Source organism: Pelobates fuscus, chromosome 11, assembly GCF_036172605.1.
Source record: "Pelobates fuscus isolate aPelFus1 chromosome 11, aPelFus1.pri, whole genome shotgun sequence".
In the NCBI taxonomy this organism is placed as follows: domain Eukaryota; kingdom Metazoa; phylum Chordata; class Amphibia; order Anura; family Pelobatidae; genus Pelobates; species Pelobates fuscus.
Window position 1 is genome coordinate 139,096,565 of NC_086327.1, and position 24,269 is coordinate 139,120,833.

The 24,269-nt window shown below is 34.4% G+C and overlaps 1 protein-coding gene across 1 annotated transcript; it reads left to right on the forward strand.

Annotated features, from left to right (window-relative positions):
- The first annotated feature begins 11,314 nt into the window (after window positions 1–11,314).
- On the forward strand, window positions 11,315–23,534 carry LOC134577039 (uncharacterized). Its single transcript, XM_063435682.1, has 8 exons — window positions 11,315–11,368; window positions 12,548–12,679; window positions 13,194–13,526; window positions 14,492–14,622; window positions 15,084–15,181; window positions 20,057–20,177; window positions 22,098–22,217; window positions 23,355–23,534. The coding sequence occupies exons 2-8, from the start codon at window positions 12,568–12,570 to the stop codon at window positions 23,532–23,534; spliced, it is 1,095 nt and encodes a 364-aa protein (XP_063291752.1). The 5' UTR covers window positions 11,315–11,368; window positions 12,548–12,567.
- Window positions 23,535–24,269: the final 735 nt, after the last annotated feature.

Here is a 24,269-nt window from a genome sequence, read left to right on the forward strand (position 1 = left end):
CATACCATTTAACACCCTTAATCAGTGGGTAAATAACACAAGTGAATAGTACATACCATTTAAAACCCTTAATCAGTGGGTAAATAACACAAGTGAATAGTACATACCATTTAAAACCCTTAATAAGTGGGTAAATAACACAAGTGAAGAGTACATACCATTTAAACCCCTTAATCAGTGGGTAAATAACACAAGTGAATAGTACATACCATTTAAAACCCTTAATCAGTGGGTAAATAACACAAGTGAATAGTACATACCATTTAAAACCCTTAATCAGTGGGTAAATAACACAAGTGAATAGTACATACCATTTAAAACCCTTAATCAGTGGGTAAAAAACACAAGTGAATAGTACATACCATTTAAAACCCTTAATCAGTGGGTAAAAAACACAAGTGAATAGTACATACCATTTAAAACCCTTAATCAGTGGGTAAATAACACAAGTGAATAGTACATACCATTTAAAACCCTTAATCAGTGGGTAAAAAACACAAGTGAATAGTACATACCATTTAAAACCCTTAATCAGTGGGTAAAAAACACAAGTGAATAGTACATACCATTTAAAACCCTTAATCAGTGGGTAAAAAACACAAGTGAATAGTACATACCATTTAAAACCCTTAATCAGTGGGTAAATAACACAAGTGAATAGTACATACCATTTAAAACCCTTAATCAGTGGGTAAAAAACACAAGTGAATAGTACATACCATTTAAAACCCTTAATCAGTGGGTAAATAACACAAGTGAATAGTACATACCATTTAAAACCCTTAATCAGTGGGTAAATAACACAAGTGAATAGTACATACCATTTAAAACCCTTAATCAGTGGGTAAATAACACAAGTGAATAGTACATACCATTTAAAAACCCTCAATAAGGGGGTAAATAACACAAGTGAATAGTACATACCATTTAAAACCCTTAATCAGTGGGTAAATAACACAAGTGAATAGTACATACCATTTAAAACCCTTAATCAGTGGGTAAATAACACAAGTGAATAGTACATACCATTTAAAACCCTTAATCAGTGGGTAAAAAACACAAGTGAATAGTACATACCATTTAAAAACCCTCAATAAGGGGGTAAATAACACAAGTGAATAGTACTTACCATTTAAAACCCTTAATAAGTGGGTAAATAACACAAGTGAATAGTACATACCATTTAAAACCCTTAATCAGTGGGTAAAAAACACAAGTGAATAGTACATACCATTTAAAACCCTTAATCAGTGGGTAAATAACACAAGTGAATAGTACATACCATTTAAAACCCTTAATCAGTGGGTAAATAACACAAGTGAATAGTACATACCATTTAAAACCCTTAATCAGTGGGTAAATAACACAAGTGAAGAGTACATACCATTTAAAACCCTTAATCAGTGTGTAAATAACACAAGTGAATAGTACATACCATTTAAAACACTTAATCAGTGGGTAAATAACACAAGTGAATAGTACATACCATTTAAAACCCTTAATCAGTGGGTAAATAACACAAGTGAATAGTACATACCATTTAAAACCCTTAATCAGTGGGTAAATAACACAAGTGAATAGTACATACCATTTAAAACCCTTAATCAGTGGGTAAATAACACAAGTGAATAGTACATACCATTTAAAACCCTTAATCAGTGGGTAAAAAACACAAGTGAATAGTACATACCATTTAAAAACCCTCAATAAGGGGGTAAATAACACAAGTGAATAGTACATACCATTTAAAACCCTTAATCAGTGGGTAAATAACACAAGTGAATAGTACATACCATTTAAAACCCTTAATCAGTGTGTAAATAACACAAGTGAATAGTACATACCATTTAAAACCCTTAATAAGGGGGTAAATAACACAAGTGAAGAGTACATACCATATAAAACCCTTAATCAGTGGGTAAATAACACAAGTGAATAGTACATACCATTTAAAACCCTTAATCAGTGGGTAAATAACACAAGTGAATAGTACATACCATTTAAAACCCTTAATCAGTGTGTAAATAACACAAGTGAATAGTACATACCATTTAAAACCCTTAATCAGTGGGTAAATAACACAAGTGAAGAGTACATACCATATAAAACCCTTAATCAGTGGGTAAATAACACAAGTGAATAGTACATACCATTTAAAACCCTTAATCAGTGGGTAAATAACACAAGTGAATTGTACATACCATTTAAAACCCTTAATCAGTGGGTAAAAACACAAGTGAATAGTACATACCATTTAAAACCCTTAATCAGTGGGTAAATAACACAAGTGAATAGTACATACCATTTAAAACCCTTAATCAGTGGGTAAATAACACAAGTGAATAGTACATACCATTTAAAACCCTTAATCAGTGGGTAAAAAACACAAGTGAATAGTACATACCATTTAAAACCCTTAATCAGTGGGTAAAAAACACAAGTGAATAGTACATACCATTTAAAACCCTTAATCAGTGGGTAAATAACACAAGTGAATAGTACATACCATTTAAAACCCTTAATCAGTGGGTAAAAAACACAAGTGAATAGTACATACCATTTAAAACCCTTAATCAGTGGGTAAAAAACACAAGTGAATAGTACATACCATTTAAAACCCTTAATCAGTGGGTAAAAAACACAAGTGAATAGTACATACCATTTAAAACCCTTAATCAGTGGGTAAATAACACAAGTGAATAGTACATACCATTTAAAACCCTTAATCAGTGGGTAAAAAACACAAGTGAATAGTACATACCATTTAAAACCCTTAATCAGTGGGTAAATAACACAAGTGAATAGTACATACCATTTAAAACCCTTAATCAGTGGGTAAATAACACAAGTGAATAGTACATACCATTTAAAACCCTTAATCAGTGGGTAAATAACACAAGTGAATAGTACATACCATTTAAAAACCCTCAATAAGGGGGTAAATAACACAAGTGAATAGTACATACCATTTAAAACCCTTAATCAGTGGGTAAATAACACAAGTGAATAGTACATACCATTTAAAACCCTTAATCAGTGGGTAAATAACACAAGTGAATAGTACATACCATTTAAAACCCTTAATCAGTGGGTAAAAAACACAAGTGAATAGTACATACCATTTAAAACCCTTAATCAGTGGGTAAAAAACACAAGTGAATAGTACATACCATTTAAAACCCTTAATCAGTGGGTAAAAAACACAAGTGAATAGTACATACCATTTAAAACCCTTAATCAGTGGGTAAATAACACAAGTGAATAGTACATACCATTTAAAACCCTTAATCAGTGGGTAAAAAACACAAGTGAATAGTACATACCATTTAAAACCCTTAATCAGTGGGTAAATAACACAAGTGAATAGTACATACCATTTAAAACCCTTAATCAGTGGGTAAATAACACAAGTGAATAGTACATACCATTTAAAACCCTTAATCAGTGGGTAAATAACACAAGTGAATAGTACATACCATTTAAAACCCTTAATCAGTGGGTAAAAAACACAAGTGAATAGTACATACCATTTAAAAACCCTCAATAAGGGGGTAAATAACACAAGTGAATAGTACTTACCATTTAAAACCCTTAATAAGTGGGTAAATAACACAAGTGAATAGTACATACCATTTAAAACCCTTAATCAGTGGGTAAAAAACACAAGTGAATAGTACATACCATTTAAAACCCTTAATCAGTGGGTAAATAACACAAGTGAATAGTACATACCATTTAAAACCCTTAATCAGTGGGTAAATAACACAAGTGAATAGTACATACCATTTAAAACCCTTAATCAGTGGGTAAATAACACAAGTGAAGAGTACATACCATTTAAAACCCTTAATCAGTGTGTAAATAACACAAGTGAATAGTACATACCATTTAAAACACTTAATCAGTGGGTAAATAACACAAGTGAATAGTACATACCATTTAAAACCCTTAATCAGTGGGTAAATAACACAAGTGAATAGTACATACCATTTAAAACCCTTAATCAGTGGGTAAATAACACAAGTGAATAGTACATACCATTTAAAACCCTTAATCAGTGGGTAAATAACACAAGTGAATAGTACATACCATTTAAAACCCTTAATCAGTGGGTAAAAAACACAAGTGAATAGTACATACCATTTAAAAACCCTCAATAAGGGGGTAAATAACACAAGTGAATAGTACATACCATTTAAAACCCTTAATCAGTGGGTAAATAACACAAGTGAATAGTACATACCATTTAAAACCCTTAATCAGTGTGTAAATAACACAAGTGAATAGTACATACCATTTAAAACCCTTAATAAGGGGGTAAATAACACAAGTGAAGAGTACATACCATATAAAACCCTTAATCAGTGGGTAAATAACACAAGTGAATAGTACATACCATTTAAAACCCTTAATCAGTGGGTAAATAACACAAGTGAATAGTACATACCATTTAAAACCCTTAATCAGTGTGTAAATAACACAAGTGAATAGTACATACCATTTAAAACCCTTAATCAGTGGGTAAATAACACAAGTGAAGAGTACATACCATATAAAACCCTTAATCAGTGGGTAAATAACACAAGTGAATAGTACATACCATTTAAAACCCTTAATCAGTGGGTAAATAACACAAGTGAATTGTACATACCATTTAAAACCCTTAATCAGTGGGTAAAAACACAAGTGAATAGTACATACCATTTAAAACCCTTAATCAGTGGGTAAATAACACAAGTGAATAGTACATACCATTTAAACCCTTAATCAGTGGGTAAATAACACAAGTGAATAGTACATACCATTTAAAACCCTTAATCAGTGGGTAAATAACACAAGTGAATAGTACATATCATTTAAAACCCCTCAATAAGGGGGTAAATAACACAAGTGAATAGTACATACCATTTAAAAACCCTTAATCAGTGGGTAAATAACACAAGTGAATAGTACATACCATTTAAAACCCTTAATCAGTGGGTAAATAACACAAGTGAATAGTACATACCATTTAAAACCCTTAATCAGTGGGTAAATAACACAAGTGAATAGTACATACCATTTCAAACCCTTAATAAGTGGGTAAATAACACAAGTGAATAGTACATACCATATAAAAACCCTTAATAAGTGGGTAAATAACACAAGTGAATAGTACATACCATTTAAAACCCTTAATCAGTGGGTAAATAACACAAGTGAATAGTACATACCATTTAAAACCCTTAATCAGTGGGTAAATAACACAAGTGAATAGTACATACCATTTAAAACCCTTAATCAGTGGGTAAATAACACAAGTGAATAGTACATACCATTTAAAACCCTTAATCAGTGGGTAAATAACACAAGTGAATAGTACATACCATTTAAAACCCTTTATCAGTGGGTAAATAACACAAGTGAATAGTACATACCATATAAAACCCTTTATCAGTGGGTAAATAACACAAGTGAATAGTACATACCATTTAAAACCCTTAATCAGTGGGTAAATAACACAAGTGAAGAGTACATACCATTTAAAACCCTTAATCAGTGTGTAAATAACACAAGTGAATAGTACATACCATTTAAAACACTTAATCAGTGGGTAAATAACACAAGTGAATAGTACATACCATTTAAAACCCTTAATCAGTGGGTAAATAACACAAGTGAATAGTACATACCATTTAAAACCCTTAATCAGTGGGTAAATAACACAAGTGAATAGTACATACCATTTAAAACCCTTAATCAGTGGGTAAATAACACAAGTGAATAGTACATACCATTTAAAACCCTTAATCAGTGGGTAAAAAACACAAGTGAATAGTACATACCATTTAAAAACCCTCAATAAGGGGGTAAATAACACAAGTGAATAGTACATACCATTTAAAACCCTTAATCAGTGGGTAAATAACACAAGTGAATAGTACATACCATTTAAAACCCTTAATCAGTGTGTAAATAACACAAGTGAATAGTACATACCATTTAAAACCCTTAATAAGGGGGTAAATAACACAAGTGAAGAGTACATACCATATAAAACCCTTAATCAGTGGGTAAATAACACAAGTGAATAGTACATACCATTTAAAACCCTTAATCAGTGGGTAAATAACACAAGTGAATAGTACATACCATTTAAAACCCTTAATCAGTGTGTAAATAACACAAGTGAATAGTACATACCATTTAAAACCCTTAATCAGTGGGTAAATAACACAAGTGAAGAGTACATACCATATAAAACCCTTAATCAGTGGGTAAATAACACAAGTGAATAGTACATACCATTTAAAACCCTTAATCAGTGGGTAAATAACACAAGTGAATTGTACATACCATTTAAAACCCTTAATCAGTGGGTAAAAACACAAGTGAATAGTACATACCATTTAAAACCCTTAATCAGTGGGTAAATAACACAAGTGAATAGTACATACCATTTAAAACCCTTAATCAGTGGGTAAATAACACAAGTGAATAGTACATACCATTTAAAACCCTTAATCAGTGGGTAAAAAACACAAGTGAATAGTACATACCATTTAAAACCCTTAATCAGTGGGTAAAAAACACAAGTGAATAGTACATACCATTTAAAACCCTTAATCAGTGGGTAAATAACACAAGTGAATAGTACATACCATTTAAAACCCTTAATCAGTGGGTAAAAAACACAAGTGAATAGTACATACCATTTAAAACCCTTAATCAGTGGGTAAAAAACACAAGTGAATAGTACATACCATTTAAAACCCTTAATCAGTGGGTAAAAAACACAAGTGAATAGTACATACCATTTAAAACCCTTAATCAGTGGGTAAATAACACAAGTGAATAGTACATACCATTTAAAACCCTTAATCAGTGGGTAAAAAACACAAGTGAATAGTACATACCATTTAAAACCCTTAATCAGTGGGTAAATAACACAAGTGAATAGTACATACCATTTAAAACCCTTAATCAGTGGGTAAATAACACAAGTGAATAGTACATACCATTTAAAACCCTTAATCAGTGGGTAAATAACACAAGTGAATAGTACATACCATTTAAAACCCTTAATCAGTGGGTAAATAACACAAGTGAATAGTACATACCATTTAAAAACCCTCAATAAGGGGGTAAATAACACAAGTGAATAGTACATACCATTTAAAACCCTTAATCAGTGGGTAAATAACACAAGTGAATAGTACATACCATTTAAAACCCTTAATCAGTGGGTAAATAACACAAGTGAATAGTACATACCATTTAAAACCCTTAATCAGTGGGTAAAAAACACAAGTGAATAGTACATACCATTTAAAACCCTTAATCAGTGGGTAAAAAACACAAGTGAATAGTACATACCATTTAAAACCCTTAATCAGTGGGTAAATAACACAAGTGAATAGTACATACCATTTAAAACCCTTAATCAGTGGGTAAAAAACACAAGTGAATAGTACATACCATTTAAAACCCTTAATCAGTGGGTAAATAACACAAGTGAATAGTACATACCATTTAAAACCCTTAATCAGTGGGTAAATAACACAAGTGAATAGTACATACCATTTAAAACCCTTAATCAGTGGGTAAATAACACAAGTGAATAGTACATACCATTTAAAACCCTTAATCAGTGGGTAAAAAACACAAGTGAATAGTACATACCATTTAAAAACCCTCAATAAGGGGGTAAATAACACAAGTGAATAGTACTTACCATTTAAAACCCTTAATAAGTGGGTAAATAACACAAGTGAATAGTACATACCATTTAAAACCCTTAATCAGTGGGTAAAAAACACAAGTGAATAGTACATACCATTTAAAACCCTTAATCAGTGGGTAAATAACACAAGTGAATAGTACATACCATTTAAAACCCTTAATCAGTGGGTAAATAACACAAGTGAATAGTACATACCATTTAAAACCCTTAATCAGTGGGTAAATAACACAAGTGAAGAGTACATACCATTTAAAACCCTTAATCAGTGTGTAAATAACACAAGTGAATAGTACATACCATTTAAAACACTTAATCAGTGGGTAAATAACACAAGTGAATAGTACATACCATTTAAAACCCTTAATCAGTGGGTAAATAACACAAGTGAATAGTACATACCATTTAAAACCCTTAATCAGTGGGTAAATAACACAAGTGAATAGTACATACCATTTAAAACCCTTAATCAGTGGGTAAATAACACAAGTGAATAGTACATACCATTTAAAACCCTTAATCAGTGGGTAAAAAACACAAGTGAATAGTACATACCATTTAAAAACCCTCAATAAGGGGGTAAATAACACAAGTGAATAGTACATACCATTTAAAACCCTTAATCAGTGGGTAAATAACACAAGTGAATAGTACATACCATTTAAAACCCTTAATCAGTGTGTAAATAACACAAGTGAATAGTACATACCATTTAAAACCCTTAATAAGGGGGTAAATAACACAAGTGAAGAGTACATACCATATAAAACCCTTAATCAGTGGGTAAATAACACAAGTGAATAGTACATACCATTTAAAACCCTTAATCAGTGGGTAAATAACACAAGTGAATAGTACATACCATTTAAAACCCTTAATCAGTGTGTAAATAACACAAGTGAATAGTACATACCATTTAAAACCCTTAATCAGTGGGTAAATAACACAAGTGAAGAGTACATACCATATAAAACCCTTAATCAGTGGGTAAATAACACAAGTGAATAGTACATACCATTTAAAACCCTTAATCAGTGGGTAAATAACACAAGTGAATTGTACATACCATTTAAAACCCTTAATCAGTGGGTAAAAACACAAGTGAATAGTACATACCATTTAAAACCCTTAATCAGTGGGTAAATAACACAAGTGAATAGTACATACCATTTAAACCCTTAATCAGTGGGTAAATAACACAAGTGAATAGTACATACCATTTAAAACCCTTAATCAGTGGGTAAATAACACAAGTGAATAGTACATATCATTTAAAACCCCTCAATAAGGGGGTAAATAACACAAGTGAATAGTACATACCATTTAAAAACCCTTAATCAGTGGGTAAATAACACAAGTGAATAGTACATACCATTTAAAACCCTTAATCAGTGGGTAAATAACACAAGTGAATAGTACATACCATTTAAAACCCTTAATCAGTGGGTAAATAACACAAGTGAATAGTACATACCATTTCAAACCCTTAATAAGTGGGTAAATAACACAAGTGAATAGTACATACCATATAAAAACCCTTAATAAGTGGGTAAATAACACAAGTGAATAGTACATACCATTTAAAACCCTTAATCAGTGGGTAAATAACACAAGTGAATAGTACATACCATTTAAAACCCTTAATCAGTGGGTAAATAACACAAGTGAATAGTACATACCATTTAAAACCCTTAATCAGTGGGTAAATAACACAAGTGAATAGTACATACCATTTAAAACCCTTAATCAGTGGGTAAATAACACAAGTGAATAGTACATACCATTTAAAACCCTTTATCAGTGGGTAAATAACACAAGTGAATAGTACATACCATATAAAACCCTTAATCAGTGGGTAAATAACACAAGTGAATAGTACATACCATTTAAAAACCCTTAATAAGGGGGTAAATAACACAAGTGAATAGTACATACCATTTAAAACCCTTAATCAGTGGGTAAATAACACAAGTGAATAGTACATACCATTTAAAACCCTTAATCAGTGGGTAAATAACACAAGTGAATAGTACATACCATTTAAAACCCTTAATCAGTGGGTAAATAACACAAGTGAAGAGTACATACCATTTAAAACCCTTAATCAGTGTGTAAATAACACAAGTGAATAGTACATACCATTTAAAACACTTAATCAGTGGGTAAATAACACAAGTGAAGAGTACATACCATATAAAACCCTTAATCAGTGGGTAAATAACACAAGTGAATAGTACATACCATTTAAAACCCTTAATCAGTGGGTAAATAACACAAGTGAATAGTACATACCATTTAAAACCCTTAATCAGTGGGTAAATAACACAAGTGAAGAGTACATACCATTTAAAACCCTTAATCAGTGGGTAAATAACACAAGTGAATAGTACATACCATTTAAAACCCTTAATCAGTGGGTAAATAACACAAGTGAATAGTACATACCATATAAAAACCCTTAATCAGTGGGTAAATAACACAAGTGAATAGTACATTCCATTTAAAACCCTTAATCAGTGGGTAAATAACACAAGTGAGGAGTACATACCATTTAAAACCCTTAATCAGTGGGTAAATAACACAAGTGAAGAGTACATACCATTTAAAACCCTTAATCAGTGTGTAAATAACACAAGTGAATAGTACATACCATATAAAAACCCTTAATCAGTGGGTAAATAACACAAATGAAGAGTACATACCATTTAAAACCCTTAATCAGTGTGTAAATAACACAAGTGAATAGTACATACCATATAAAAACCCTTAATCAGTGGGTAAATAACACAAGTGAATAGTACATACCATTTAAAACCCTTAATCAGTGGGTAAATAACACAAGTGAATAGTACATACCATTTAAAACCCTTAATCAGTGGGTAAATAACACAAGTGAATAGTACATACCATTTAAAACCCTTAATCAGTAGGTAAATAACACAAGTGAAGAGTACATACCATTTAAAACCCTTAATCAGTGGGTAAATAACACAAGTGAATAGTACATACCATTTAAAACCCTTAATCAGTGGGTAAATAACACAAGTGAATAGTACATACCATTTAAAACCCTTAATCAGTGGGTAAATAACACAAGTGAAGAGTACATACCATTTAAAACCCTTAATCAGTGGGTAAATAACACAAGTGAATAGTACATACCATTTAAAACCCTTAATCAGTGGGTAAATAACACAAGTGAATGGTACATACCATTTAAAACCCTTTGAACATTTACTGATTATGGGTTTTTATATGGTATGAACTATTTACGTGTGTTGATTGCACACCGATGTCTGGTGCCCTTTGTTTAGGGTTTATACATTTTGATGACAGTTGTCCTTTAATGTACAGTGTAAGCAGCAATCTGTAATAGTTATGTATGTTGCTCAGAGTGCCCTTTTAGGACATGTTTTACGGATATTACTCCTATATCGGTACTTTTATTATCTCATTCATTATTTCAATTAACTCTGAAAGCCTTTATGTTTCAAATGACCTACCATTTTCTTTTCATCTCAATGGATTGAACTGGTATTAAAACTAAGACTCACAGTGTTTTTCAATGTGTACTTAATGTTATCTTCTAGACGACTGGAGTCAACAAGAACCCGTTTATAAACCTCGGCAATGGACTCTCTTTGGAAAGTATGCAAACCAATAGAACTAATACTAGAATATAAAAGATCTATGTTCATTATACGTAAAAGTGATATTTATTGAGAGAGAGATGGTCCAATACACATCTAGCTTTCTGAAACATCATAACATAGAGGAGGAGACATTTCAGACAAACATATTTAATAGAGTGAGATTCAGAGAGAGGGATTTGGTCAGAGATGGCTCTCAACTTAGAGAGACCTTTGGCAAAACTCCAGCAGGAGACTCCTAAATTCAATCTCTGCCCTCTCCCCCACCTTGACTCCCTTAATCTCTCCATTGACCCAATCAATTTATTTCGTAATTGCATCACACATTATCTAATCTCCTCATAGCTCCCATCTCCACATCAACTAGACATGGAGATTCAGAATTGTCCAGAATCAAATTTTGGTAGAATTTTAGTTGATTTTCTTTTGAAATTCTCAAATTGTATCAGTTCAGAAGAACCACAACAGTTTTGCCACCCACAGATGCTGCTGCAGCTTAATACAAAATCATTTACAGTTTTCTTTTTTATTGTTTTTTTTTTTCAAAGGACGCTATAGACACCTTATTTGTCTTTATTTTAGGGCTACTGCAACAATTTTCACATTGCTCTAAAATTGTTTTAATCAAACCGAAAGTTTAGGTCAAGCCAATATATTTTCAACTGAGATTCTTCAGAACTGAAAAAATTTGAAAATCAGAACCATATCAATTCTGAAGAATCAAAAATAGTCGCTGTTCACAAGTCTACCATCAACTGTGCAGCACATCAACCCATCTCCTTAACCTCACCATAACACAAGTTCTCAAAGACCATCTCACCAAACCATAATATCACCCTTTCCCTTTTAATCCCCATCTCCTTAACCTCACCATAACACAAGTTCTCAAAGACCACCTCACCAAACCATAATATCACCCTTTCCCTTTTAATCTCCATCACGTTACACCTCACATACATCTCTGTAATTACCTCATCATCCCCAGCCCCAGTCTCGTCACAACACTTCTATAATCCCCTCAACCCCACCTGTAGTCACTGCACCACAGCAAGCCCTTCATCCTCACTCACATTAATTTCAGCCAGAAAGAGCCCTGTATCTTCATCACATCCATGCCATGTACAAAGTGTTAATATCCACCGCCCCCTACCTGACCAATACTCTCTTTTTCCTCCAGCGCTACAGCCTCTGCTTTTTATGACGACACTTTACAAAGAGGCAAATCTGAAGAAGCTCATAGCGGCCAGTCCACTTACTAGGACCTTGGAGGAGATAAAGGAAGCGTTACGAAACCAGGCTCAGCAGCGGGGTACCTATACAACATAACACGTTTTATCATCAGCTGTTGGGCATATTAATAAAAACTGCCAATTGTCAACTATCAACAAATGAATCATACATTCTAGTCCGATATAACAGAACTCTTAAAATATCTGTTTTGGAATATTTTTCCTGTTCAAAATAAATGTACGGTTCTGTTGTCAATGTTCCACAAATTGACTTTTAGAGAATAGGCCCCTGAGTGTTCCTTTATCCAAGTGGGACTGAATCCCAATTACTGCTCTTAATCTATATCTGGTGGTTATTATGTTTGTCGAGTGACCATATTCATTGGATGATGCCCTGTGTTTACTTGTGTCTTGTTATTACCAATGTTTATTATAACATGGAGGTAAGGAATCCGGAGCTATTGCTGAGAACAGGTAAGGGATATATCTGTCTAATTGGGGTTTTGGCCCTGAAAAGGGTTTATTAATGATGAGTTTGCAGTAATGAGGCAGATTATTTGGGGTGTTAAAGGTGTTTGTGTGTATGTTTTATAGAGAAAGAATTGAAAAGCACCCCACCGCTGGTGACCACTGGAATCGTCGTTCCGGCAGATATGAACACACTATCACCACGTCAGCTGATTGTTTATCGTTTTGGCTGCACCATCCTGAATCTCTTGTGTCACAGCTGCATCAAGAAGCCATTGCAGCTGTTAGTAGCAGAGACCATTCCTAGAAGGAGCGCTTGGGAGGAACGGGAAGACCTGCAAATAGGAGATTCTTATTACGACACAAGTAACAAAGTGTTATTCGTACCAGTGACACGCTTAGAAAATGCCGGTGACCTGGTTGTGGTGTTGGTTCATGCCATTGCGTGGATCAAAGCAGGTATGACGTCACCAGCATTGTGTGATGCTTTCAATGTAACTCACAAACCAAGCAATGGGGAGTGAGGGGACAATGAAAAGTGATTGGATAAATGATCTGTCAAAATCCTATATATTACTTATTATAGCATTGCCAAAAAACACCCAGACCTATTCTAAATGGATCTACTGAAACTGATAAAAACAACTCTCTGACAAACAATTCCCATCGTTATTGTGCTAACTGTTTTATTCTGCTACAGGTGAGATCCCATTTCCTCAGACTCGATGGACTGTCTGTTGTATAGTCCTGTTAATGAACGGGTCCTCGGTGGTTTAATCTATTTGAGTAAATGACATTTTGATCCTAATGAATTCCAAATATTGATTTTTAATGTTATTTCCAACTGTATTATACATGATATACTACTTTATGCATGATCTGATTAACAGTCCATCTCAGTCCCATAATTCTCACAATCATTCCAAGCCCAAGTCTATCAAGGCTCCAAGGATAAAAAATGGGCAAATCAAAAATATGGAATTTGCAGGATCTAGAGCCTCTGGTGGCTCTCTCATTGACAGCCGCTAGAGGCGCTTCTGCGCTTCTCACTGTGATTTTCACAGTGAGAAGAGGCCAGCGTCCATAGGAAAGCATTGAGAATGCTTTCCTATGGACGGACTGAATGCGCGCGCATGCGCATTTAGCCGATGACATCCAAAGGAGGAGGAGAGTCCCGAGCACCGAGGAAGCCCGGCGCTGGAGAAAGGTAAGTGTTTAACCCCTTCCTCTGCATCCAGCCCAGAAGGAGTCGGACCCTGAGGGTGGGGGCACCCTCAGGGCACTATAGTGCCAGGAAAATGAGTTTGTTTTCCTGGCACTATAGTGATCCTTTAATAAAAGTAATTGGGTAAAAACTTTGATAATTAATAAGAGATGTCCGGGTTGAATTATCCCAAGTTATTGATGCTTTCTCTCTCCTCCAGGGTTTAACACAGAATCTGGTAATCCCGAATTCCTAAAATGTATCAACAGAGCGATTGAAGGTTTAGCTAAAGCTTTCTTCTATTCCTGGAACAAACAAAGGATTAAAAGTCAAACGTTGCAGGAAAATCCAGTAAGAATATCATGAAATGTGTGCTGGGAATGGATAGATCAGTTCAGACAACTTTATCCTCAGCTAGGTACTAGTGCCAGGATGATAGGATTAGTAGTCCAATACTTTGCAACATCTCAGGTGTAAAACTCCTACCTAGTCACATTGTTAAACACTTCACGTTTAAATAGCTATGGCGTGTTTATAAAAATGAAACTGTTTAAAGTTGTCTTTGATGTGTTAGAGCCGTGGTTTTTGTTTTAACACCCTGGTTTGGGACCAAATATTGGGGCCCCATGCTGTTTGTGAATTAGGGATAGTTTAGGATTGCTGCTAATTTAGGGGAGACACAGATTCTACTGGAACGCAATGCTGGGCCAATGCCTTATCCTCACTTCAATAAACCCCACTGTGTCTCAGGGTTAAAGGGCCGAGCATTTCCTGCTTTAAACGTGATTTTCATTCCTTTTTGACTTTAACAGGATGATGACAAATATGAATCTTTAGAGCATTCCCCTGAACAAACAGCCTTTGGCGATCTTCTATATATTCACAGATTACTTCCACACAGCTCCAGAAGGTAAACACGCTCTCCAGCCTAACATCCCCGATATGTATCAAAAGGGATCTGTCTCTTCCTAGGCTTCTTCATGTTATGTTTACTTATCCCCATATTTACCAAATATGCAATTGTGAGGTGCGAAAAATACAATTAAATATCAGAATCCACACCACTATATCCATTGACCTGTGACTGTACTCTTGTGTGCAAAAGAGCTGCATTGATATAGATATTAGGGAAACAACCAAAATGAGCAAATTGTAAGAAATAATCTGCTACAAGAGCGTCATGAGCGATAGTGTATTTGTAATCAGCGATAGTGTGTTTGTCATCGGCGATAGTGTTTTTGTAATGAGCGATAGTGTATTTGTAATTAGCGTTAGTGTTTTTGTAATGAGCGATAGTGTATTTGTAATTATCGATAGTGTATTTGTAATCAGCGATAGTGTATTTGTACTGAGCGATAGTGTATTTGTAATCAGCGATAGTGTATTTGTACTGAGCGATACTGTATTTGTAATGAGCGATAGTGTATTTGTAATCAGCGATAGTGTGTTTGTCATCGGCGATAGTGTTTTTGTAATGAGCGATAGTGTTTTTGTAATGAGCGATAGTGTTTTTGTAATGAGCGATATTGTATTTGTAATGAGCGATATTGTATTTGTAATGAGCGATAGTGTATTTGTAATTAGCGATAGTGTATTTGTAATGAGCGATATTGTATTTGTAATGAGCGATATTGTTTTTGTAATGAGTGATAGTGTTTTTGTAATGAGCGATATTGTATTTGTAATGAACGATAGTGTATTGTTTTTGTAATGAGCGATAGTGTATTTGTAATGAGCGATAGTGTATTTGTAATGAGCGATAGTGTATTTGTAATGAGCGATAGTGTATTTGTAATGAGCGATAGTGTTTTTGTAATGAGCGATATTGTTTTTGTAATGAGCGATAGTGTTTTTGTAATGAGCGATATTGTATTTGTAATGAGCGATAGTGTTTTTGTAATGAGCGATATTGTATTTGTAATGAACGATAGTGTATTGTTTTTGTAATGAGCGATAATGTATTTGTAATGAGCGATAGTGTTTTTGTAATTAGCAATAGTGTTTTTGTAATGAGCGATATTGTATTTGTAATGAGCGATAGTGTTTTTGTAATGAGCGATATTGTATTTGTAATGAGCGATATTGTATTTGTAATCAGCGATAGTGTGTTTGTCATCGGCGATAGTGTTTTTGTAATGAGCGATAGTGTTTTTGTAATGAGCGATAGTGTTTTTGTAATGAGCGATATTGTATTTGTAATGAGCGATAGTGTTTTTGTAATGAGCGATATTGTATTTGTAATGAGCGATAGTGTTTTTGTAATGAGCGATATTGTATTTGTAATGAGCGATAGTGTATTTGTAATGAGCGATAGTGTTTTTGTAATGAGCGATATTGTATTTGTAATGAGCGATATTGTTTTTGTAATTAGCGATAGTGTATTTGTAATGAGCGATAGTGTTTTTGTAATGAGCGATAGTGGATTTGTAATGAGTGATAGTGTATTTGTAATGAGCGATAGTGTTTTTGTAATGAGCGATAGTGTATTTGTAATCAGCGATAGTGTATTTGTAATGAGCGGTAGTGTATTTGTCATCGGCGATAGTGTTTTTGTAATGAGCGATATTGTATTTGTAATGAGTGATAGTGTTTTTGTAATGAGCGATATTGTATTTGTAATGAGCGATAGTGTTTTTGTAATTAGCGATAGTGTATTTGTAATGAGCGATAGTGTTTTTGTAATGAGCGATAGTGGATTTGTAATGAGCGATATTGTATTTGTAATGAGCGATAGTGTTTTTGTAATGAGCGACAGTGGATTTGTAATGAGCGATATTGTATTTGTAATGAGCGATAGTGTATTTGTAATGAGCGATAGTGTATTTGTAATGAGCGATAGTGTTTTTGTAATGAGCGATATTGTATTTGTAATGAGCGATAGTGTTTTTGTAATAAGCGATAGTGTATTTGTAATTAGCGATAGAGTATTTGTAATGAGCGATAGTGTTTTTGTAAAGAGCGATAGTGGATTTGTAATGAGCAATATTGTATTTGTAATGAGCGATAGTGTATTTGTAATGAGCGATAGTGTATTTGTAATGAGCGATAGTGTTTTTGTAATGAGCGATAGTGGATTTGTAATGAGCGATATTGTATTTGTAATGAGCGATAGTGTATTTGTAATGAACAATAGTGTATTTGTAATGAGCGGTAGTTTATTTGTAATGAGCGATAGTGTATTTGTAATGAGCGATAGTGTATTTGTAATGAGCGATAGTGGATTTGTAATGAGCGATATTGTATTTGTAATGAACGATAGTGTATTGTATTTGTAATGAGCGATATTGTATTTGTAATGAGCGATAGTGTACTTGTAATCAGCGATAGTGTATTTGTAATGAGCAATAGTGTATTTGTAATGAGCGATAGTGTTTTTGTAATTAGCGATAGTGTATTTGTAATGAGCGATATTGTATTTGTAATGAACAATAGTGTATTTGTAATGAGCGGTAGTGTATTTGTAATGAGCGATAGTGTTTTTGTAATGATCGATAGTGTATTTGTAATTATCGGTAGTGTGTTTGTAATGAGCGGTAGTGTGTTTGTAATGAGCGGTAGTGTGTTTGTAATGAGCGATAGTGTATTTGTAATGAGCGATATTGTATTTGTAATGAGCGATATTGTATTAGTAATGAGCGATAGTGTATTTGTAATGAGCGATAGTGTATTAGTAATGAGCGATAGTGTATTTGTAATTATCGGTAGTGTATTTGTACTGAGCGATAGTGTATTTGTAATGAGCGATAGTGTATTTGTAATGAGCTATAGTGTTTTTGTAATGAGCTATAGTGTATTTGTAATGAGCGATAGTGTATTAGTAATGAGCGATAGTGTATTTGTAATGAGCGGTAGTGTATTTGTAATGAGCGATAGTGTTTTTGTAATTAGCGATAGTGTATTTGTAATGAGCGATATTGTATTTGTAATGAACAATAGTGTATTTGTAATGAGCGATATTGTATTTGTAATGAGCGATAGTGTTTTTGTAATTAGCGATAGTGTATTTGTAATGAGCGATATTGTATTTGTAATGAACAATAGTGTATTTGTAATGAGCGGTAGTGTATTTGTAATGAGCGATAGTGTTTTTGTAATGATCGATAGTGTATTTGTAATTATCGGTAGTGTATTTGTAATGAGCGGTAGTGTGTTTGTAATGAGCGATAGTGTATTTGTAATGAGCGATATTGTATTAGTAATGAGCGATAGTATATTTGTAATGAGCGATAGTATATTTGTAATGAGCGATAGTATATTTGTAATGAGCGATAGTGTATTAGTAATGAGCGATAGTGTATTTGTAATTATCGGTAGTGTATTTGTACTGAGCGATAGTGTATTTGTAATGAGCGATAGTGTATTTGTAATGAGCGATAGTGTTTTTGTAATGAGCGATAGTGTATTTGTAATGAGCGATAGTGTATTAGTAATGAGCGATAGTGTATTTGTAATGAGCGATAGTGTTTTTGTAATTAGCGATAGTGTATTTGTAATGAGCGATATTGTATTTGTAATGAACAATAGTGTATTTGTAATGAGCGGTAGTGTATTTGTAATGAGCGATAGTGTTTTTGTAATGATCGATAGTGTATTTGTAATTATCGGTAGTGTATTTGTAATGAGCGGTAGTGTGTTTGTAATGAGCGATAGTGTATTTGTAATGAGCGATATTGTATTAGTAATGAGCGATAGGGTATTTGTAATGAGCGATAGTGTATTAGTAATGAGCGATAGTGTATTTGTAATTATCGGTAGTGTATTTGTACTGAGCGATAGTGTATTTGTACTGAGCGATAGTGTATTTGTAATGAGCGATAGTGTATTAGTAATGAGCGATAGTGTATTTGTAATGAGCGGTAGTGTATTTGTAATGAGCGATAGTGTATTTGTAATGAGCGATAGTGTATTAGTAATGAGCGATAGTGTATTTGTAATGAGCGGTAGTGTATTTGTAATGAGCGATAGTGTTTTTGTAATGATCGATAGTGTATTTGTAATTATCGGTAGTGTATTTGTAATGAGCGGTAGTGTGTTTGTAATGAGCGATAGTGTATTTGTAATGAGCGATATTGTATTAGTAATGAGCTGAAGTGGATTTGTAATGAGCGATAGTGTATTAGTAATGAGCGATATTGTATTAGTAATGAGCGATAGTGTATTTGTAATGAGCGATAGTGTATTAGTAATGAGCGATAGTGTATTTGTAATTATCGGTAGTGTATTTGTACTGAGCGATAGTGTATTTGTAATGAGCGATAGTGTTTTTGTAATGAGCGGTAGTGTATTTGTAATGAGCGATAGTGTATTAGTAATGAGCGATATTGTTTTAGTAATGAGCGATAGTGTATTTGTAATGAGCGATAGTGTATTAGTAATGAGCGATAGTGTATTTGTAATTATCGGTAGTGTATTTGTACTGAGCGATAGTGTATTTGTAATGAGCGATAGTGTATTTGTCATCGGCGATAGTGTATTTGTACTGAGCGATAGTGTATTTGTAATGAGCGATAGTGTATTTGTAATGAGCGATAGTGTATTTGTAATGAGCGATAGTGTTTTTGTAATGAGCGATAGTGTATTTGAGATTCTTTTAAATGATATTTTTGTACACATTTCCATTTACTAAGGAGTGGTTTTTATTTGTATTTTATATCTGCGGGATTCAATTAATGTCTGGCAATATTGTAATTTACATTTCTGAATGATGTGAAAATGTTAAATAATTCCCATGGTTAATTGTCGCTTGTGATTTCAAACCTCTTTATCTGGATTTATCTTTTTGCAGTTTGCCGTTTTACAAGGATTTGGAAGTTTTAGGAGTAAGGGATGACACCGAGAACATCCCACGGACAAACAAAACAAATGGAAAGCAGAGATCATGTAGCCTGGATACATTGTCTCACCAGGTTTGTTGGAAACATCCAATGTAAAAGGAACATTTCAAACAATGTTAGTAATCAAACAGTTTGCTAAACACTTGACAACTTACCTGGAGTCTGTCAGGGGCCAGTCACCTCCTCCATTTAGAGCCGGAAGCTCTCTGCTTTAGCCTGAAGGCTCAGGACTTGGCTCATTGGCCGTGATCGATCTTCTGACTTTATGCAGCTGACTCTGCAAGGCAGGGCTTAGATCAGCAGAAGTAACAGAGCTCTGTGCAGGAGCTTCCAACTCTCAATGTAAGAAGAGGTGAGTACCCCACAGACCTCAGGTAAGTTGTTAAACAATTGACAATAAGTTTGACTACTTACATTGCAGGGGTTGCAAGCGCACGCTGTAGTGGTTATGGTGATTGAAGTTTCCCTATAAATCAGTCCTCTGTAAATATCATATGTTTATATAATGATCAGTAACCTATGTTTAGTCTGTTTAGATACTTGAAATCAGGTCATGTTTCCTGGTTACATTGTAGTATAGGATGGATAAAGACTCAAGTTCGTAAGTTCAACCTTTTAAACATCTGTTAGATTACATGTTTAGAAGTAATTATCATCCACTCTGGAATTTTCTCAATGAAAATCTTATCAAAAACTACACTGGTGGATCTATCTTTGTCATAGCCTTCCAGGGAGGTCTCTTTCGGCAGTGAAAGATCAACCAAAATGTAATGGCTATGCTGTAAATCAAAGAAACTCAGGAACCAGTTGTGGCCCTTGTGGCCAGTTATGTGCAACACTGTACATAATGTATGAATGTCTAACCTTTCTTTGGCTCACATTCTCTTTCCTCACTTATGGTGAGTGGGCCTTATCTTCTACCATTATTCTGTCAGTGACTATTGCAGAACTAAGACTCTGTAGTGAGCAGAAAAGACAAATAATGTGTTCGCCCTAAATGGACAAAAATGTCAGATGCTAAGTTCTTATAGATAAGGATTTAATTATCTGACAGGCAGAATCAATTTGAGTGGGAGGACTCATTTTTAGGGTTCTATCCCACTGTCCCAACTTTTCTTGATACCAGGAAAGTGTCCTGAGAAAGTCTAGCACAAGTGCATCATTAGATACGTTTGTGATCTGCTCAGGGTACTAGGACCCTCTGAGTGTTGAAACAGCACTCTCTGCATGGGCAGTCTTTGATGGACCAGCTTGTCTGACTAGCTGGCCGCCTGGCCATCGCTTTATGGGATGCCGGTGTTGGGGAGGTTTTGTTTATTTTTACTTTGCACTTTTGACAAGTATTGGACACTTTATTATCACTGTTCATTACTGTTCCATGAGTTGTGAGACCACCCACGTAGTCCTGTACGAGGGATGTTATTCTGTGTTTTTTACAGTTACAATATATGATACAACAAAACAAGGATATAACTGATACAGCTGTGAGTGCAGTTACACAAACATGACCTGTTGTATTGTTTGCATGTAAGTGTATTTGTTCTCACAACACATTTATTTATTTATTTATTACTGGCATTTATAAAGCACCAACATATTCCGCAGCGCTGTAAAATTGGGAATTGGACAAAAGGGATAGAGATACACAGTTATTTAAAGGAATCTACAGCTAGGAGAGGCAAGCTCGGGGTGGGGAGTGGTAGAGCCGAATAGTTATATGTTACATACAATTCAAATATTTGACAAATGTATCTATTCTATCAGCTAAAATATTAATAACTACATGTCATTTGAAGTACAAAATCTTACAGTAGTAAACTATAGGTAACAATGGTAGCATTGTTATAGTAATTTAATAAGGTGAAAAAAATCCGGTGGAGTATCCTCCAAATTTCAGACCATATATTAAAGCTGCAGTTTAGAAATGAAATGGCTTTGTTTCAGGTGGGTGTATTTGATATGGTATATACTAATTTAAATTTTTTACTGCAGGAAGAGATGTTAGATATGCTCAATGAAGAATTTTTGGAGTTGACAATGCAAGCTCTGAAGAACAGGACAAAAGATGAGGAGTTACCTTATGAAATGACAGATTGGAAAGACTCGACCGAGGTAAGCCTATAGTAACAATATCTGCCTTGATGTGCTTTTATCTCAGAATATAAACTGCCAATAGGTGCAAGGTGAGGATGTCCACAGGTCACTTTGCTTATTGGTAGCAGCAAGAAACAGGGAATTTTTGAGAGAAATAAATCATTATTTTGTTTTCAAAAAAATGTCCCCAGCCTACATCTAATTAATATTTAAGGGACACTCACCTACCCTAATAAAAAATAAAATAAAAAATATTATATTTATTTAATTTATATACCACCAATTAAACATGCATTCAGATCATTGTCTGCAGCCTTTGCAAGCCCTTCCCTTCTTTATCCCGCCCTGTATTTCTGTGTCTGTCCAATCACAAACTTCCAAATGCAGCTCTATGAAAAGTCTTTGCAAGGCAGGTGCTCTGGGCAATTGCTGCCTCTTGAGTTTATCTTCCCTGAGCTCATCAAACCAGGAAGTAACAGGAAGGCTGTCTGATTGACAGTCAGGGGAAGGTGTGACAAGGATAATTTATAAAAGTGACAATTTCTATTGAAACCTGCACTTTTTGTAAAAACTAAAAAGCAGACACACTCTTCACACATAAAGCACTCCAGTGAGTAAAAAACATTTGTGTGGAGTGTTTCTTTAAATGGGTTTTATACAGCAGAATTAAAATCTAGTGTTCTACCATTGCAAATTAACTTAATTTAGATGTATTAAAACTCAATGATAACAGTTTGGATTTGCAGTTTGGATTTTTGTAAATGTAGCCACATTTCCAGCCATTCGTTGATTTGTCTGAAACACAGTAGGGGATTGCTGGGGAGCCGGGGGCATTATAGACTCCTGTTCCTACATGCACTTGTTATGTAAAATCAGTTGTACTATAATTATCCATTTTCCAAATGTCCTTGTTCTAAGATCAGTCTGCTTCATGAGATATGTAGCTATAACAAAGCTTTTTCTCTCTAACCACTATATACATTATGGTAAATAAAAATGAGCTCTAGCAGGTCTTTTAAATAAACAAAAGATATTGACAAATGAATTATTGCAATAAATGTGGATACACATTGACCAGTATGAATGTGTATGAGTGCCTGTGCTGCTACAGGTGTGGTATGTGTTCATTCAGATAAAAGGTGAATTCTCATTTAGTTTGACAGGTGGACTGAAAGAAGAGACTCGGGCGTACTATTGCAAATTAAGAGACGCTGCGTAGCCCAGAAGATCTGCGCGGCAGAATGTGGCGTTCCATATCTCCACCACCCTGACACTCCGGACAAACCTGATCAGACAGCAGTCGATGCCAAGGATAGCAGCACACAAATAGATTAATAAAATCCGCATTGTTGCGATGTTGCGATAGCGATGGATACCAATAGCTATTTATTTTCAGAAGTTCCAACTTATAACTTCAGAATAAAATAACAAATTTGCTTTATTTATGGAAATTCCAAAACCATTAAAATAAAGGTTTTGAAAGTTGACGTGCATTAATTAATGCTCTAGTCTACAAAGATATGTGGCATTCTAAATCATCCCAACTCCTTCCCCTGCCCCTCCATATTACTGCAATCAGTGCAGTATAGTGTGGCCGTAGCAGATGCGGCCGCGGCCCCCACTATAATAATTGATGGGGGCGGCGGGGGTGACTCATGACACTGGCAGTCATGGCACCCCCCTAGTGAGTGGCACTCGGGGCGTGTCGTACCCCCTGGCCCCCCATTAGTACGCTACTGGGTACCAGTTAAGAGTCCACATTCTGGCACCAGCCAGGAACCTCTGGTATAATTTTTTTCTTATACGCAATAAAGCTACCACACAAACCCACCATCTAGATTTTAACTACTAAGTAAATATTCAAAACGAACTCAAAGAATATTCCAAATGTAAGGCAGAGTAAGCAAACTGAAAGCACAGGTAACAAGTAACACTATAGGGTCAGGAACACAAACATTATTAAATCTAACACAAACATATATTCCTGACCCTACAGTGTTAAAGCACTATCTAGCCCCCCTGCCCTCCTAAATATAGTAAAATCTTACCTTTTTTTACAGCCTGCTGGTG